At 39.9% G+C, this 18,432-nt stretch overlaps 1 protein-coding gene across 1 annotated transcript; it reads left to right on the top strand.

Annotated features, from left to right (window-relative positions):
• Positions 1-787: 787 nt before the first annotated feature.
• chrnb3a (cholinergic receptor nicotinic beta 3 subunit a) lies at positions 788-17,957 on the top strand. Its single transcript, XM_085161709.1, has 8 exons — positions 788-1,319; positions 7,019-7,170; positions 8,518-8,562; positions 9,741-9,850; positions 9,991-10,504; positions 12,318-12,508; positions 12,731-12,947; positions 13,152-17,957. Exons 1-8 carry the CDS (start codon positions 1,244-1,246, stop codon positions 13,284-13,286), a joined length of 1,440 nt encoding a protein of 479 aa, XP_085017835.1. The 5' UTR covers positions 788-1,243; the 3' UTR covers positions 13,287-17,957.
• The last annotated feature ends 475 nt before the right edge of the window (positions 17,958-18,432 follow it).

The raw sequence follows: 18,432 nt of genomic DNA, 5'->3' as shown, positions 1-18,432 counted from the left end.
AGTAATGATAATGCACTACCTATAAAACTGTGTAATGCGCTTCTTGGAAACTTACAGGTCACTGCTTCCTGAAAGATTATCTTAAGCCATTAATCATAAACCAAAGTGCTTCACCACATCAGCACTATTGCAAGTATAGCAATAAGTGCTGCAGTCCATCACAATTATTTGCTCCTTGTGTGAACATGTAACTTCAGAAGAGTTGAGGAAAGGAAAAAAAAAAGTGGGTCGCTTCAGCAGCTGGTGTGTATCTAGCGTGTAACTTTTAAAGTTTGTCTTCTCATTATTAAATTCCTTCTTTGTTGTACTATTCTTGTCACGGCTTAGCAAGCAAACACTGTCTGTTAAAACTCAAACAGGATTTTATGTACTAGAAATTCAGCTCTGGAACAACCTACTTGGTATTTATTTCAAGTTTTGTGGTTTATATAACGTTTTTAGAGTTACCTCACTTGTTGAATATGCAAACCGCCGCTCTTTCTTACACTTGCAATATTCGTGTAAGTGACGATGAAGTGCAGTCCGTGCAGCATGCCATCACTTTGTGGTGGGTTAACAGATTCAAGCGAGCATCTCCCCACCACACTCATCACTGAATAAAACATGTAACAACCTGTAACTCTGAACTGGAGACAACACAGCCAAGTTTAATCTTCTTTTTCATTATGCTTTTTTTTTTTTTTTTGTCATCATTCGTATTTGACGAGTGTCGAATTGCACTGAGCTGCACTACTTTGGAATATTTAACATTAATAATAAGACCATGCATGTAATTTCCTAATCGTAGAGGCTAGTACTGCTCACACAGAAATGTATTTTATTTTTTATTTCTTTATTTTTTTCTCTGATTGGGGACCAGATCTGTCCTCCCCCCTACATCCCACAGTATGACAAGCCAGCCCTCTTCTGTCCCGCCCTCAGCCCATCTTGGCTCGGGCAGGATCCATCTCTGCGACGGGACACGCACGAAAAGAAGGTGCAGAGAAACCCAACAGGCGACAGAACCAAGACAAGGAAAAAAACTAAACAAATACACACACATATTCGACACAAGGTGGTGTTTCGCAGCGTGAAGGCGGTGCGTGTTGTACAAAGCCACCAACAACCGACCGTCCTTCATTATTTAAACTGCACATCACGGCGGTGACACTCCGGAGGTCCCACTTGGCTGCTGAGATGCACGCAGGGATGAACAGTCAGATAATTTGATCTTCGCTGTGGAAATATCCACTCGGTCTCGTTGATGACAGGAGGAAAGATGAAGTTTGCGGTTGCGGTGTTGTGGTTCTGCGTGGCTCTTGGGAAAGCTACGATGCAAGGTAAGAATCTGGAAACACTCGCCTTTAAACTGCTGAAGCGGCACAACTGTCAGGACAGAAAATCTAATTTGTACAAAACAAAAGCTCAAACTGACAGAAGATTGAGCAGGAGAATTGTGTCTAGTTAAATCGAAACACGTTATATCCTCAATATTCACACTAATTGGCTAACGTGCCACGGCTCTGCCCAGTCAGAAAGGTGTTTTAAAAAGAGGCGATCATGCTATGTAGTTTAAATATGATTATAGTTTTTAATCAGGGCGCAGGACAAAACGATGGGGTCAGGTGAAAGAGCATGTTTATGATTTATTAAAGAGTGAGTTCACAGCGCCCCCCCTTGGGATGCGTGACTAAGAATGGGCTTTATAACACTACAGTAGAACAATAAGGGACGGTATAAATACAATAAATATTCACAGCAATGGGAGAGAAGAATTCCCTTACATAATAAAGCCGTGAGCGGGCTATGCCTCATAGAATTTGATATGAAATATATTGAGCAAAATACTGTGACACAGAGATCGCAGAACAGAAGTCCACGATCAAACTGCTGTCTCTTCATCATACTGCCATGTGTGTGTGTGTGTGAGCGTGGGCAGATATTACTTTAACACACAGACACAGATTAGCAATCTAAAGTTGTTTATCTGTTTGTGTGTTTGTGCACACGCCTGTGTAAATCCACTTCATCTCAGTGGCCTCGACCTTTCGCCTTAATACTTCATGGTTTAGACGAACAAGGTGCTGGAAGCTTTCCTCAGAGATTTTGGCTCATACTGACATTATAGCATCTATTACATGCTGCAGATATGTCAGTTGCGCATCAAAAATGCGAATCTCCCATTCTGTTATATAACAAAGGTGGAATGAGATCCGATGTATGAACTTTGTGACGTGGCACATTATCCTGCTGGAAGAAACCATCAGAAAATGGTTACACTGTGGCGACAGAGGGATGAATGCAGTCAGCAACAATGCTTAGGAAGGACATAGTGTTTAAATGATGCTCAAAGTGTGCCAAGGAAATATCCAATGCAAGGCGGGATGGATCCATGCTTTCATGCCATCTAAATGTTGCAGTGACTGTGCAAGTTGTAACATTTGCGTGCGTGTGTAAAGATGCTCTTTGCATACTTTGGTTGTAATGAATTGAGTTGAGTTACTGTTGCTTTCCTGTCAGCTTGGCAGTTTTACTCCGAGAACTGCTGCTCACGGAATATTTTATCTTTTTCATACCATCCTCTGTAAAGCTTCCCAGTAGATCAGCAGTTTCTGAAATACTCAGACCTGCCTGTCTGGCACCAACAGCCATGCCACATTCAGAGGCACTTAAATCACTTTTCATGGATGAGGGGAAATACTGAAATTACCCCTCAGCATTCAAAGCTCGCTTCCTACTTTTCCATTATTATAACAATGAAAAGATAATCCTTCATTAGTCCCCTAGTGGTTAAATGATACAACTTGTAGTTTCTATAAATATGATTCTTTAGTATGTGAATTAACCCCCCCCCCCCCCAAAAAAAAAAAAAAAAATCCTAGTGATTACCATATATGTCATGAGTGACCCAGTGAATGTTAAGAGGTTCAGCTTGGCTGTTTTTGCATAATTCTGTTGACACACAGACAAACCAATAAACATCAAAGCCTCTGTCAACTTGCTGAGACTGAAACAGTGACAGTGGAGTTCGAATATAAAGTTAAACTGTTGTTCATATGCACTGGTGTGTGACCAAAAAATGTGTTCCCCTCCAGTTTCCTTCTCTCATATTACCCCTCGCAGTGGTGCATCCTGCTGTGGCTCTATGTGAACAGATGGTAGTCACGTCAAGGTGATCATACCAGTTGTCACCTTCAAATTGAGGAGGAGGCAGGGTGCATGTTTGCATGCTGGGTCACTCCTTTGTCTCTATCAATCATCAACAAATCTCTTTTACTCTCTCAGACACACACACACACACACACACACACACACACACACACACACACACACACACACACACACACACACACACACACACATTCAACCTAATGCATTATAATTTCCCCACAGAGAAACAACCGCATCCTTCCAACCATCACAGTGTGTGTGTTCTGATCAATACTTTCCTCTTTACCTTTGCTCAGTCAAATATGCACACACTCACATAGTGCAGGGTCAGTAAGCGTCTCTCTGAGGGAGGGCGTTGGCCCTTGTAGAGGAATCCATCCCTGTGGTGTTTGACTACAGGGGCTCCTGGGTTTTTGTTGATGAGGATCTCGAGATGGGCTGCTTCCTGTTGTGATGGGAGATAGATGGATTCAGCTGAGTGTGTTGTTGTCCCATTTCAAGTCTTTACAAACTGAGTGCGGATCTGATGCAATAGTAGGTAATCTGTCTGCGTATGAACACAGCATGTGCTTTTACTTATGGCAGCACACCCAACAGAGAACAAGAGGATCTAAAAATGAAAAAAATACACGGTATTTTTGTGTCCATGCACAAACACACACACACACACACACCCTTCACATTTTACCCACACTGTATTTTTTTGTCCTTTGCATGTTTTTCCCCTCAATTAATGACCAATAACTATCAAATGTTTGCATATTTGTTTTTGTTTTTTTAAAAGCATCTTTTAATCTTTCTACAAATATTGCATAGGGTTAGGTTTAGACTCTCGGTAGGGTTAATGATGAGAAACCTGTCCTGAAGCCATGCAAGTGTTGACCTAGCTGGATGCTTCACTTCACTGTCATGCTTTAAGTTTCAGCATCACCACTTCATGAGGTATATCCATTTCAGAACTTCTTCAAGGACCTCTCTGCATTTGGCTGCAATCATTGCTATTCTTTCACCCATTTCTCTGTCCGTGACACAGACACACATTCCTACAGTATGAATTGCATGGATTGTACCCACCAGATAATGAGTAGGGATGGGAGTAGAAAACCATTTTGAGATTTTCTAATTAATCTGAATGATATGACTCCAAGCTTTTATTATTTTTATCAGTGCCAGCATGCATAGTCATATACACGCCTTTCATTTTCCTCTTTTTCTTTATTGTGTTCTGGCTCAGAGATGATTGATAAGGAATCAACAAGGGAGTCAATAAAGCATGGAGTGAGCTTAGAGCTTGGAGTTCTGTTTGTCTTTCAGACCCACTCAATCTGTTTCTTTTATAGATATTGCACAAATGCAAGAAAGCAGTCCTACATATTAGTTTAATATGCATGTTGAAGGACATGTACCGGTCAAAATGGACTCCAAGATTCTGCAGAGAATTACTAGAGGCCAATGTAATGAAATCTAGAGTAAGTATCTGGTTAGAAACCAAGTTTGTAAGATTTTTAGGACCAAATAAAATTAAAAGAGTTGACACTCTCACAAGTCTCTTTTACTCAAGTGATTTCTGTCTAGGCATTCTACCATAAAAGCTCGAGCTGTTGAGAGCGTTGTCATTCTGGCAGGTTTTCTCTTCACTTTAGAGGACTTCTGAACTTTTGTTATTGCAACTGTCGGGTCTCTAGTCATCTTGCATTACAAGGCTGTTCTTGCTTGCTAAGTCATTTTGGCTCGAATTATTGTGGCCACTAGATCATTATTTACCACGGCCCTCCCAAAAAGCCTCAGAAAAAAGCAACATGCAGTGTTGCACCATGATATCAAGAAATTTTCTAGACAAATGTCTTCACTGTGCCATTATATATTATTGAGATTTTTTATTGCTGTATTTCAAACAAACAAAAAAAACCAGAATAAATTATTGCAGATTACATTTTAAATGCAATCTAAAATAAACCTAGTTTCCTATATTATTTATTAATAATTATATAAATAGGGATGCCCTTCTTATCTCCCTCTCCAGCTAACATATTATATCACGACTGTATACCAAAATGTAGGACGGAAAGAAGATTGCATTGCTTAGCAGAGAGCAATGTCGCTGCATTAAGATGCAAGTGGAAGTGGGAGTTTGTTTTCTCACTTCTATCTTTTTCTCTGTCTGTTCTCATTCCCCTTGCCCCAGTTAGTGTACCCTTCTGTAGCAACCTCTCCCCTTCCCCCTGCTTCTGTCTCTCTTATATTCTAGGGGGAATTGCTTTGGGTCACTCTGTCTCACTCTTTCTCTTATCAGCACTCTCCACTCCTCTGCAGCATTCCTCTCATTTTAGAGGCTGTTGATTCAAACTTCTCTTTTCTGTCTATCAGCTTCTGTCGCAACACTACCATAGGCTGTGCCAAATATCGGGCTCTTATGCAGACAATTGCTCCAAGCTTTGAGCTGATAAAGCCACAGAGTTACTGTGGGAGGCTCTTGTGTGACTCTCAAGTACAAATACCACATAATGCTCTGAGCGTCCAACGAATGCTGCTGTCATTTTCATCTTAGTTACACACAAAGAGTAGTTTTTTTCTACTCAGTCTAGGTTTCAAACTCATACATGTATATTTTAGCAAAGATGAACTAAACTGATATTCACATCATAATCTTGCATGTTCTTCTTCATAACTGTTTACCTAAAAAAAACAAAAACCATCTCCCGGCTTGTTGAAATGAATGCACTGTTCCTTCATTGCACTGTTTCCTGTTCAGCATGAGCGTCACTCTTTAACTGACTATTATGTCTTGTGCCTGACTGCACAAAGCGCTCCGAGCTCTTTTTGTTTCCCCTGGCGATTGTTCTGTCTGAGGTGATCATGTCAGTATGATCATCTTGTCAGCCTTGGGAGCTTAGATGCATTCGCTCGGCCATGACCAGCTGTCAGTCCGAGGCTGACTGTGTGTGCATGCCTGACTCTAAGGCCCTGACTTAATTTTTTATCCCACTTATTTTTGAGACTCCGGAGACGTGTGGTAGAGCTCGTTCATGCATAACTTAAACATGTAAAACTTGTGACAGTTATGCATCTCAGTGGCAGTTATGCGCAGATCTGTTTTGCACATGAATGTTGAGTGTATATGAGGTAAGTAGCCATCTGTTTAGAGGTTCAACTAGTTTTACTTTTAAGTAATGCACTTTATGATGTACAATGAGGTCAACAAAGTTGACATTTATATATATAATTTTGCCACCACAGTGGATTAATTCCACACAAGTGCTAAATTAACTGGCTAGCCCATGACAGCCATTTTTACACATAGGCCTCTATTTTCAGAGGCTCAAAAGTAATTTGACAATTAAGGAAATAAAATATCTGGAGATGATTCCAAGTGCTGAACTTGCTATGACATGTTAGTGTGTAAATGTGAACCCTGTAAAAATGAAACCTGTTAAATATCATCATATTAACACCACCGTTTTGAGCCTTACTAAGCTGCTAGTGTGGCGGTGTCTTATAAAAGGTTTGCACAGCTGCACAGTAATGAAACAGCATGTTAGAAGAGCAGCATTGAAAGCCACAATGGTCAAAAGAATGTGAAATCACTGAGTGTAAATGACCTTAATTTAGGTGAATAAAGAGCTGAGTTTAATCATTTTACTTACACACATCAAAAGGAAAGGAAGGGGGGTGTCAAATGTAATGTTCAGGTACAGTCTGTGTGAAATATGAGCAATTATGTGATGTGTGTAGTCATCTGCATTGATTCCAGAAGCACATCTATTCCTTTACAAGTGTGTGACAGCTGCTCCTGCTTTTTACGACATACAACAGTCTTACATTTTTCCTTTCTGGCCTTATCCCTACTACCTTCTTCCCCTCCTTCCAGCCCAGGAAGATTTTGTGTCGCTGGCAGAGTTGGAGGATTCTCTGCTGAGGAACCTTTTCAGAGGTTACCAGAAGTGGGTGCGGCCTGTTCAGCACGCCAATGACACCATCACTGTACGCTTTGGACTAAAGATCTCACAGCTGGTTGATGTGGTGAGGAAATAACACGCACATCCACAAACCTGCAGGAGGTATACAGTGTGTATAGTAATGTCAAGTTAGTTAAATTGTTTTATAAATTGCCTCTGCTTGTTGACACTGCTTACTCTACCCAATATTTTTATATAATATTAGGTTACAATTACAAGGATTTGGGTAATTTTGTCAGTTGGTATTGATCAAATTCTTGAGCAAAGTAGATTCAGGTGAATACACAGCTGTGTCTGTGACTCTGCATAAATTAACATAGATTAATATGTAATGTGGTTAATACAATCCTGTTATAATCGTCTGAGGAGAAACGGGTTATTCACAGGAACAAGAGAGGAGTGTGTGGAAATAAGAAAAGAGGAGAGACAGCAGCAGGAGAACTAGAAGATAGGTAAGCGAGGCAATAGACAGATGGAACATACAATAGGTGTAAATGTTATATATGGAGGTAAAAAACGAACTATTGTAGAGATGAAGCCTTCAGTGAGGATAAACAAGGAGAAGGGTGTCGAGAGGGATTTAAAGGACCTCAAAATGAAGAGAGAGTAACAACAAGGAGAAAAGAAGAAAGACTAAAAGTGAAGTCCAAAGTGGACTTGTACATGTAGTGGGAGAGGAAGTAATGAGGCCATCAAGCTGAGAGGAATCGGATTTCATTTATTATTCACACAAGTATGCGCTCACAAAGCTGCTTGCCCCAAGTCTAAAGAGGGCAACAGTTTTACTACATCAGCATTTCACATTTGTACTTCTCCCTGAAAAGATAACATTTAGAAGAGTGCCATCTTCTGGTTTTCTGTCTAAACTGCAAATATTTATACCAAATTAATTAAATGTTGCAGTCAGGTATGCCTCACAAGCTCACGAGAGTAGACAAAATCGATTTCATAGATTTGCATCTTTCTTAATACTTTTTTCTGCTCTCAAACTCCACATGAAATGTATTCTGTCTTTGACCTTCTCCTGGTAATCCTCTACCACCCTCTCAAATGTGTTTTTATACAGTGGGTTTCATTATTTTGTATAGCACAAGATAGGAGTAAGATCACAGCAATAGTAAACCATCTCTTTTTTTTGTCTAATATTGTTTGTACTCAAAAGTGAGAAACTCTAAAATATGTGCGAGACCCCAAAAGCTGTTCCACTGCACTTATTAAGTAGGAAGCTGAAGAAGCAATTAACCCATCAACCTTTTTAGGCTTATGTCCTTTCTTTAATGCCACTCAGCTTTTTGTCTCCAGCTTTGGGTTTGCTGCTCACCTCCTCATTAGCTTCACTTATCATTTCAAGTAAGTAGATTTATAAATAATGAACTTTTATAAATTATTTTATTCTTTTTTTGTCTCGCAGGATGAAAAGAACCAGCTTATGACTACAAATGTTTGGCTCTGGCAGGTGAATACTAGCTCTACTGCTTACAAATTATAGGATCTTTAATTTTCAGTTTTCTTGAAGTAAGCTCATTTTACTGTTATTATTTACATTTTGATAAGGGTTTTTTTTGGTGTCCGTGGACAAGAAGATATAAATGAATGAGAATACATGATTAAATAAAGGTATAAATGTACCATTGCGTGCATATAAAATAATGATTATTATCGAGTAATTATCGATTTATTATTATTATTTTTAAAAGACAATAAAACTTGAGCACATGAATCTCAATAAAACATTTTCCATTTACGCATATTTCCAGAGGCACATTGTGAGGAGAGGCAAGAAATGTGCCCATCTTTAACACATTGTTAAATTTCGCTTTTGTATATTTTATTATATTTGGAGAGGTTCAAAGTACATTTAAGAGGAGGATGGATCCTGAATGACTGCGCTACAGAGAGAGATGATTTTCTAAAACTTGTGTTGGACTCACTGAACATTACATCTCTGGCCTTGGTGAATAGTAAATTGGCTGACACAAGATGTATAATAGATAAAGATAATAAATATGCATAGATATATAATAGATGAGGGTAGTTTTAACTGTTACATACTGCTTTTGCCTTTTTTTTCTATTCAGCCTTTCAGTAATAACCTTTTAATGATTCCCAATACATCCTTTAAAATGTGTCACACTAATGTTACTTTCTACTAGAGATAGCAGACGTCAGATCAGCAAAAGAACAGCAATAAAGTATTAAGAATTGGCCCCATTCTTATTGCTGTTTACACCTGATTGTAAACATTACTTTATATCTGCCGCATTGTACAGTTTCTTTAGTGTTAATTATTCTAATTATAAATTATTTAGTAAAAATTCTGCTAGTGAGCTCTTGATAGAAATAGAAAGTCATTTTTTAAACCACAATGACAAGGGCAAAAAAATAAATAATCTTAGATTGTATTTGCAAGTAAAATCACCAGTATACTTCTCCTTAAAAACAAGGAGAGATATACTGGTGGAAAACATATTCTAGTGTCCGTTCCATTCCTGCTGAGCGAGCAGCCTGGTGCTGTCCATGGTGCTGAGCATGGATGGTACCATGGACAGCACCATGTGTGCAGAAACTGCATGCACTTAGCTTGTAGGCTTAATGTATCAGTGGGTCATTGTGTTATTGTTTGTGTTTCTATAGGAGTGGGTTGATGTGAAGCTGAAGTGGAACCCTGATGATTATGGGGGCATTACCTCTATCAGAGTGCCTTCAGAGACAATATGGCTGCCTGATATTGTTCTGTATGAAAAGTGAGTTGCACAACACTCTACACACATTGGTACCACATTCTGAAGTGCTCAATGGCTTTGTTTTTTGCCTCCCTTGCCTCACTTTTGTGACTTCAGCCTTTTTTCCTCTCTCTTTTCCATTTCTTTCCATTTTCTCCCAGTGCTGATGGTCGCTTTGAAGGTTCACTGATGACTAAAGCCATTGTGCGCTGGGATGGCACCATAACATGGACTCCACCCGCCAGCTATAAGTCGTCCTGCACCATGGATGTCACCTTCTTCCCCTTTGACCGACAGAACTGCTCCATGAAGTTCGGTTCCTGGACCTATGATGGAAATATGGTGGATCTTGTCCTGGTGGACCACTACGTGGATCGTAAAGACTTCTTTGATAATGGCGAATGGGAGATCCTCAATGCAACAGGAGTAAAGGGAAGTAGGAGGGATGGGGTTTACTGGTATCCATTTGTCACATACTCCTTCATCCTTAAAAGGTTGCCCTTGTTCTACACCCTCTTCCTCATCATCCCCTGCCTTGGCCTGTCCTTCCTTACTGTGCTGGTATTCTATTTGCCATCAGACGAAGGAGAGAAACTTTCACTTTCAACATCGGTGCTGGTATCGCTCACTGTGTTCCTGCTGGTCATAGAAGAAATTATCCCTTCATCCTCCAAGGTGGGTAATCTATGTCAGTGTTTCTCCATAGTCAAGTTTTTACTGGGCTATATTATGATTATTATTTATTTATTTTTTAATCCACTTTTCTTTCTTCTGTGTTCAGTTATCCTAACTACAATCTTAATTACAGCACGCTCTAATTAAAATGGAGCACAACCCCAACCTTCTCAATTACCTGCTGCTTGAACTGCATGTCAGCTCCATTAACCAAGCAGGAGAGAAAAACGACAAAGCCTTCAGAAAAAACTACTTTCAAAGGCAATGACAGAATCAATGACTTTTCAGTCTGCAGCCCACTACGAGGCATATTTCATAGACTATTATAATGTTGCCTGAATGTTTTATTCAGGGTTAATATGTTATTACAGAGGATAGTTTAAATAAGAAGTAAGTAGAAATGCTATAAAAGCTCTTAAAATGTGTACCATGCTTTTTAAATGTATTAGACTAATTAGTATTTTTTGCAAATGAATAAAATCTATATTTAACAAGCTTTGAAACACATCAGAAATGCACTTTGTTCATCATTAAATATTTTTAAAGCCATTTTTTGTTAAATATAAACAAATTTCATCCATGACAGCAAAAAAGAAAAAAAAAGGCATGAAATTGTATTTTAAACATCAACACTGGCATCTTACAGTGTTAAACTAAAGCTCTTTTCTGAAACATGTGGGTGGGTGTAGTCTCTGCTTCATTAACAGCTCCTTGAATCTCCTGATACAGTTGCTAAGGTGAAACGGCTTATACATCTTGGAGTCTAGGAGGTACACTGAGTTATATGACGTCACGTAATTCCAATCATTTAGTAGCCACGAGCTTGAGCAGAGGTCTTTTCAAACATAATACACAAAAGACTTGTAATCTTCTGCAGAGTACATGAGAAAAAGTAAATTCTACCACAAGGAATCAAAATAATTTATTTATGTTTTATACACTGCATCCTAAAAAGCCAGTGAAACAAACTCAGGTCTCTTAAACCAGCAGTCACCAACCTTTTTTGCCTCACGGACCGGTTTATGATCGGCCTTTAAGGTGTCGCGGATAAATACAACAAAATAAAACTAGTACCGGTACCGAAAAAAAAGAAGATTTATTCATAACACATGTGAAAAGACCCAAAACAGAGTTAACGATAAAAACGATAACAAAATAACACTGAAAACTGATAAAAACCCTGAAAACTATACATTTCACACCTGAGCCTCAACTCTCGCGGCCCGGTACCAAACGACTCACGGACCGGTCCCGGTCCGAGGCCCGGGGGATGGGGACCGCTGTCTTAAACCACTACTACATGTCTTGAATTTTTCTTTAAATTTGGCTAATATTCCAAATTTTGTTGATTAGTGAGTGGAGGAAGTATCCCACAGTCTTGTTCATTAGTAATGGTAATGGGAAAGTGACGGACAGATTGGGGCCACTGCTGCAGTTATATGGATGCTGCACCAGTCCAAAGTGGTGAAGAGATAGTTTAGGGGCGCTCTTGATTTACTGGTCGACCTGCGTCCACACCCTCACCTATGGTCACGAGCTTTGGTTAGTGATTGAAAGAATGACATTTACAGCTGGGCATGTCCTACTGGGGATGGACCCGGGGTAGACCCAGGATATACTTTGGTGCTCCCCTGGATAAGCTGGAGGAGGTAGCTGGAGGAGGTGGTTCGGGAGAGGGAGGTCTGGTATCTGCTTAGGCTGTTGCCACCTTGACAGAGCCCCAGATAAGTGGAAGAAAAAGATAGCTGGATGGATGGAAGTATTACTGATGTTCGTACACAACTGAATAACTGTTTCATTTTTACATTTACAGGTGATCCCACTAATTGGGGAGTACCTGCTCTTCATCATGATCTTTGTCACATTCTCCATTATTGTCACCGTCTTTGTGATTAACGTCCACCATCGCTCCTCTGCCACCTATCACCCCATGGCCCCCTGGGTAAAGAGCCTCTTTCTTCAGAGACTGCCCAGACTCCTTTGCATGAGGGGACACACGGACAGGTAACAAAGATCAGCTTTAGTTAAACAAATATTTTACTTTTCTGCTGTTGTAACTTTAGATTTACTGTACAGCGTGGTATTGATCATTTCATGTAACGTTCAGAGTTAAGAGAGTTAGTTATAAAATTTCCAACTAACCTTCAAAGCCTAACAGTTTCAGTTAGCAGCTACACATGCAAAATAAAATAAATAAAATAACAGATTTAGTGTCATTATCTGCAGATACCACTTCCCAGACATTGAGATGCGAAGCCCAGAGCTGAAGCCCCGTCGAGGTGCGGGGAGGAGGGGCGTTCCTGGGCACTGTGGCGGTCAGCAGAGAGGCCCCCATGGAGGGAAGGAGGATGAAAACCAAGCTTGGTTGGCAATGCTGGAGAAAGCCACAAATTCCGTTCGCTACATCAGCCGTCATATCAAAAAGGAGCACTTTATAAGAGAGGTGGGCGTGGCCAAACGGGAGACTAGATGTGGGACGAATTGGGTTGCATGCATGTTACATCATCTGTTTACTGTTACAGAAGTGGCACAGAGTCATTTACATGTCACTAATGAGGGATGTTTCACTGTGAAAAAAATGTTTGGCGCTAACACAGACTCACACCTGTGTACTTTTGCCTTTCTGTGTCTCTCTTTGTTTCATCAGGTTGTACAAGACTGGAAATTTGTGGCTCAGGTGCTGGACAGAATTTTCCTGTGGGCCTTCCTAACAGTGTCAATCCTGGGAACTATCCTTATCTTCACCCCTGCTTTGCAGATGTACCTCAGCACACCTTCATGAAGGCGCACACTCTCCAACAGTTCGTTCTTGGTTTCCAGTCCGTCTTTAACTATGATTTATTGATAAAGCTCAATGAAACATTCATACTGTATCTTTCTATTGTAGAGAAAAGCTCGGGCAACAAACTTTTACCTCCCTACAACATGGTTTGCAGCCTGTAATAACTACTGGAAACTGTAATGCTCTAGATGCAACTTGTCCTTTGCTGTGAAATGCATGTAGAGGGGTGCAGAGGAGTACAAGCAATAAGCAGGTTAAGGTAGCGTGTATGATTTGAACGTCTTTGTTCGTATAAATGTAAAAGTAATTATACACGCAACAAAATGCACAATGTCACTCCATGAATATTGAGCTGTTTTATGTGTCACATGCACTTTGTTGATTATTGTATGTTCTGTAATGATGATCAGAATAAAGAAAAAATTGAATACCACTATTTCTACGTCCTTTTTTGCGACACCCACACATGCTGAACAGGTAGAATAAAGTGTTAAATCAATATATATACATATGGTAAAATGATTAGTAGTAGTAATGATAATAATAATACTAAAAATAGATGTCTGGTACCCATAGCGTCCGCTAGATGGTAATCTAGCACTGTAAACTGCACCCAAGAGCTTCAGTGTGCACTAGAATGTGTTATTGGTTGTAATGACACAGTATATACACTAAGTGGCAGCAGACATCCATTTTTTTGTCACAAAGGCACACATGACGGTCTCTGCAGAACAGCAGTAGTCTTTGTTGAACAATGTGGTGGAATTAGCGTTGAGCAACAATGGCTGAGAAACAGGCTTCATTTTTTGCTTTCCAATTTGCCTACATAATAATGCAACAGATATTAAAGATATTGTGCATAGACTATAATAAGTTAGTAAAATAAAATCACTTAATATATTACAGAGGGATGTCTGATAGCTGGTTAGGGTGTTGCCACCTCGACCAAGCCCTAGATAAGCAGGAGGAAAAGGATAGCTGGATGGATGGATGGGTTGATGCCATGGTTTAGCATCAACCCAAGTCCTGTCAGTCCTCATCAGATGAGCTCTGCACAAAGGCATATTACCATCACCATCGTCATCATTAGTAATTACACGAGGAGACAGTGACCCTAAATCTCCCCAGAACTTGTTCTCCCAGCTGACTGGGTGTGTATTTGAACCACGAACTGTAACTTTATAATGGCGGTAACTTTCTTAAATTTTTAGTCACCCAGATGTTACAAGTGGCAGTCTAAGGTGATATCGTATTATTGCGTGATTTGGCCTAGTTTTTGGAAGATGAGTTTGTTCTCTGACTTATTAAATATGACTGGGATGCTTAAGCAAGAGTTTCCCCTCTTTCCCCCGCACTTGAACAGTCTGACCTCAGCCCACTCTTCCATTATTCACAGCTACAGATCTGACTCAGGAAGACAGGTGTGTGTGTGTGTGTGTGTGTGTGACACAGATAGACTGTGACAGAGGAGGGTGCAAGCCCCTCAGGATTGCATACAAATAAACAAGCTTTCAGCTCTTTCAATGGAGAAAAATCTTTGACCGTATGTGAGACACCCAAAATATTTTGAACGGAGCTCTTCTTTCCAGCCAAAAACATATTTCATGTACTTGCTTTCTTTAGAGCTGCTGGGAAATTAATAATTCAAGACAACTAAACTGTATGAGAGGTGGCGTCACTTATTTGTGTTTAAAAAACTGAAACCCACCAAAGCACTTTAAAATATACCTTTGTCTTTCCTTATTTTCTGTACTTCTGGATCTGCATGATATCATCAAAAACAGTTGACCTTAACATGGTCATTTTAAGCATATAGCTCTGGCTGTTAGCATTGCATCTCCAATCACTTGTTTAAATTTTCTATTTGCAAGGGACAGCCAATGTTAAAGCCAATGAGAAACGTGGCCAATCTTGTGGTAATAAAGGATTATTATCAACAATGAATCATGCAAAAATAAAAACAATGGTGTGGGACTTGGGCACTTTAATCCCAGGCTTGCTCTGCCCATGACACGGCCTGTGTTAAGCACATTTTGAGTCAGTTTCTATGAATCTGAAATTGAATATAAGTTTAGTGTATTGACTTGAAGTTGCTATTAGCAACACCAAATATATATCAATACGCTACGGCACATACCACAAATCATCACACCTATTTTACAGTTTATTGCTGTGGCGTTAACATGGATGGCTTGGCACATCATGCCCCCTTCTCTGGGCATACTGTCTACATCTATACTGCAAGTACCAAAACCTCGAAGAATATAGAAAATATAAAAAACAAAAAAAGCAGCATCAATAAATAGTAAAGGATGGATGATTGAAAGATAATTTTTTGTTGTTATAATTTAGACAAATCATGTGAACAAAAGTTAACTGAAAAGAATAATAATGGATTGCATTTATATAGCGCTTTTTGAGAACCTCAAAGCGCTTTACAATTCCACTATTCATTCACTCTCACATTCACACACTGGTGGAGGCAGCTACAGTTGTAACCACAGCTGCCCTGGGGCAGACTGAGAGAAGCGAGGCTGCCATATCGCGCCATCGGCCCCTCTGGCCAACACCAGTAGGCGGTGGGTGAAGTGTCTTGCCCAAGGACACAACTACAGAGACTGTCCAATCTGGGCAGTCCAAACCGGCAACCTTCCAATTACAAGACAAACTGCCAACTCTTGAGCCACGATTGCCACAGAAAAGAAGGCACGTAAAGGGTACTCAATATGCTTTATTCTAACTCCATATTATTATGATTATTGTCTTTATTGAATAGCACATTGAATGATTTGTAGTTCCTTGCAGATCCTTTTTAACTTTCTTATTGGCAACAGCTAAAGTCTGAGTTCATCCTTTGTCTGAAAGAAAGTGTTTGAGCTTGTCTCCCTTTTAGGAAAACCTCACTCTCAGCCAACTATCTTGTGATTGGCTGCCTGTCACAAACAGAAAGTTCTAAACGTCTGTGTTTAGAGAGAGCTCTGTGTCTCTGTCTTCGTCAGTATAGCTAATATTAAGGAAACTGGCTATACTAATACCAAAAGACACACGTTGAATAAGACAGAAAAGCCCAGCTGAATATGAGTATTTTGACAAGTTGTTTATACAAATGGTGAAAAACACATATGACAAAAAGTTTAGTTGATTAAATAAAAGTCAAAAATCTCTCATTTGATCCCAGGAGGAGACACAAATCCCTTGAGGGTTGCATTAGTAAGGGCATCTGGCATAAAAAAAAAAAAGCCAAATCAAATATGCAAAGCTATCCATGGTGATGACCCCTTGCAACAAAGGAAACAGCCAAAGGTAGCTTTGACCATGTAGCAGAAAGCAAGGAACAGATTCATCTTAGTGGCAGAATTAACTCGTTAATGTTTACCAGGCAGTGTTTAACAAACTAATGATCTGACAGTCGACAAGAGGACAGGCAAGACTCTATAGCACAGAGAGAAAGCAATCAGACACAAATCAATAAGCTAGGGTGAAAATTGCCAAAGGGGGAAATGTGAGAATGAACAAAATGATAAACAAGTCTCACTTTTGTGTTGGATAAATTACAAATGACGGACATACATTCGTGGACACAAGTAACTTGGACTCACTAAAGTTGTCATGCAGTATTTTATATTCATAGGGATCCCGACTCAGTTCGTTCCATCTGAGTGAACATTCATTGCTAAGCCAGACACCGTACAAGTAAAATTCAGCTTTATGTGTCAGGTATTTTCATTTCATTTCAAGGCAATAGGCACTGCTTTACTTTGAGACAGGTTTAGAAATACACGATTAAAGCTCTCGTTGAGAAACATTCATGGTTTCTATTCTGCTTAGTACTGACTTGGGATATGCATAGTTTATTTTCTGTGACACCGACATACAATTCCAGTAGGAATGAAAAAGAAAAGATTGAAAAGGTGATCATAGAGGCACTCTAGGGAATTTCCTGGCATAAAGAAAGACTCAATTTTCAGCTTTATATCTGTTATCACCACTGGGAACTGCAGCTTATCTGAATGAAAAGGCAGAAACACACAAGGTTCTCTACAAGGTCAGTCTCACAACGATTCTTAATGGAACAATCCCAGGTTGTACATCACTGAGAAATTACGGGGTTGTGGCCCTGGCACTGTGTGTGAAAGTATTGGAAAAGACCTGTTCATCCATCCACTTGCCGACCTTATATTTTCATCACATCTACTGTGTGTGTGCGCATGTGTGTGTGTGTAAGTGCGTACACAAGCCTTGTGAATTCATGACATAAACTGTCAGTAGCACTTACAGGACTACGAAAAGCTTGTAAGGACTGCAAAACATACTCTATTGCACTCCTCAGCCTCTTCATTTAAAGGTGTGATCCTACCTTTCAAAGAAAACACAGACCTATTTCGACGTGACCTTTACCTTTCATGTCTTCTGTCATGAGAACTGACAGTCTGAGTGAAGGGCATTTGCTGTTTTTTGCTCACTGAGATATGAAAGTGAAGAAATTTATAGAAATATCATGGCAACGAGGTAGGTTTCTCAAGAGGGGTTAGCTGTGAGAAGGTGAATAGGTTGCTGTTAGTTATGGACTTCACACAGAGGTGTCATAATCTGTGTGTGCAGATCGTGTTGGAGAGAGGGTTCAAAAGCAGAAGCGTAGAGATAGGAGTGGACTTAACAAAAAGCAAGCCGTTTAATTGGGCTGGGAGAAAAACCAACAAGAATACAAAAGGCAAAAAGAGACTAGACTTTACTAACGAAACAAAACACTAAGAACTGGACACATGGATACATGGAGTGACTGACACAATATATACACATGTGGGTGATTTAAGTGGAGACACACGGAAACATACGCAGGACAAATCAGGCATAAGGAGACAGGGGAAGGAAAAACTGAACACAATGCACATGACACAAAGGACTTCCAAAATAAAACAGGAAGTAACATGCACACCAAGAGTCAGACAAGGACACACAGGCTTGACACCAAGACAGGGGTATACAAACATGGAAACACACAACAGACTTGGGAAGATGATGACAGAGAGGGAGAAGAACATGGAGACGGACCCAGAGACATGACAAGAAGTAGACCATGACACAGAGGTACATTTACTCACTGTTAAATAAATCAGGTCGTGCTAAAATGCTGCATTCATAAAAC

This window comes from Neolamprologus multifasciatus, chromosome 6 (assembly GCF_963576455.1).
Source record: "Neolamprologus multifasciatus chromosome 6, fNeoMul1.2, whole genome shotgun sequence".
NCBI lineage: Eukaryota > Metazoa > Chordata > Actinopteri > Cichliformes > Cichlidae > Neolamprologus > Neolamprologus multifasciatus.
Note: the sequence above shows the minus strand (reverse complement) of the source record. Positions and strands in the feature narration are given on the sequence as shown.

Bases quoted from the DNA above. Each gene is read 5' to 3' on its own strand.
- chrnb3a (XM_085161709.1), top strand. From the start codon at position 1,244: ATGACAGGAGGAAAGATGAAGTTTGCGGTTGCGGTGTTGTGGTTCTGC. The intron at 9,851-9,990 runs GTGAGTTGCACA...ATTTTCTCCCAG, and splicing joins GATATTGTTCTGTATGAAAA to TGCTGATGGTCGCTTTGAAG. The intron at 12,948-13,151 runs GTGGGCGTGGCC...TTGTTTCATCAG, and splicing joins AGGAGCACTTTATAAGAGAG to GTTGTACAAGACTGGAAATT.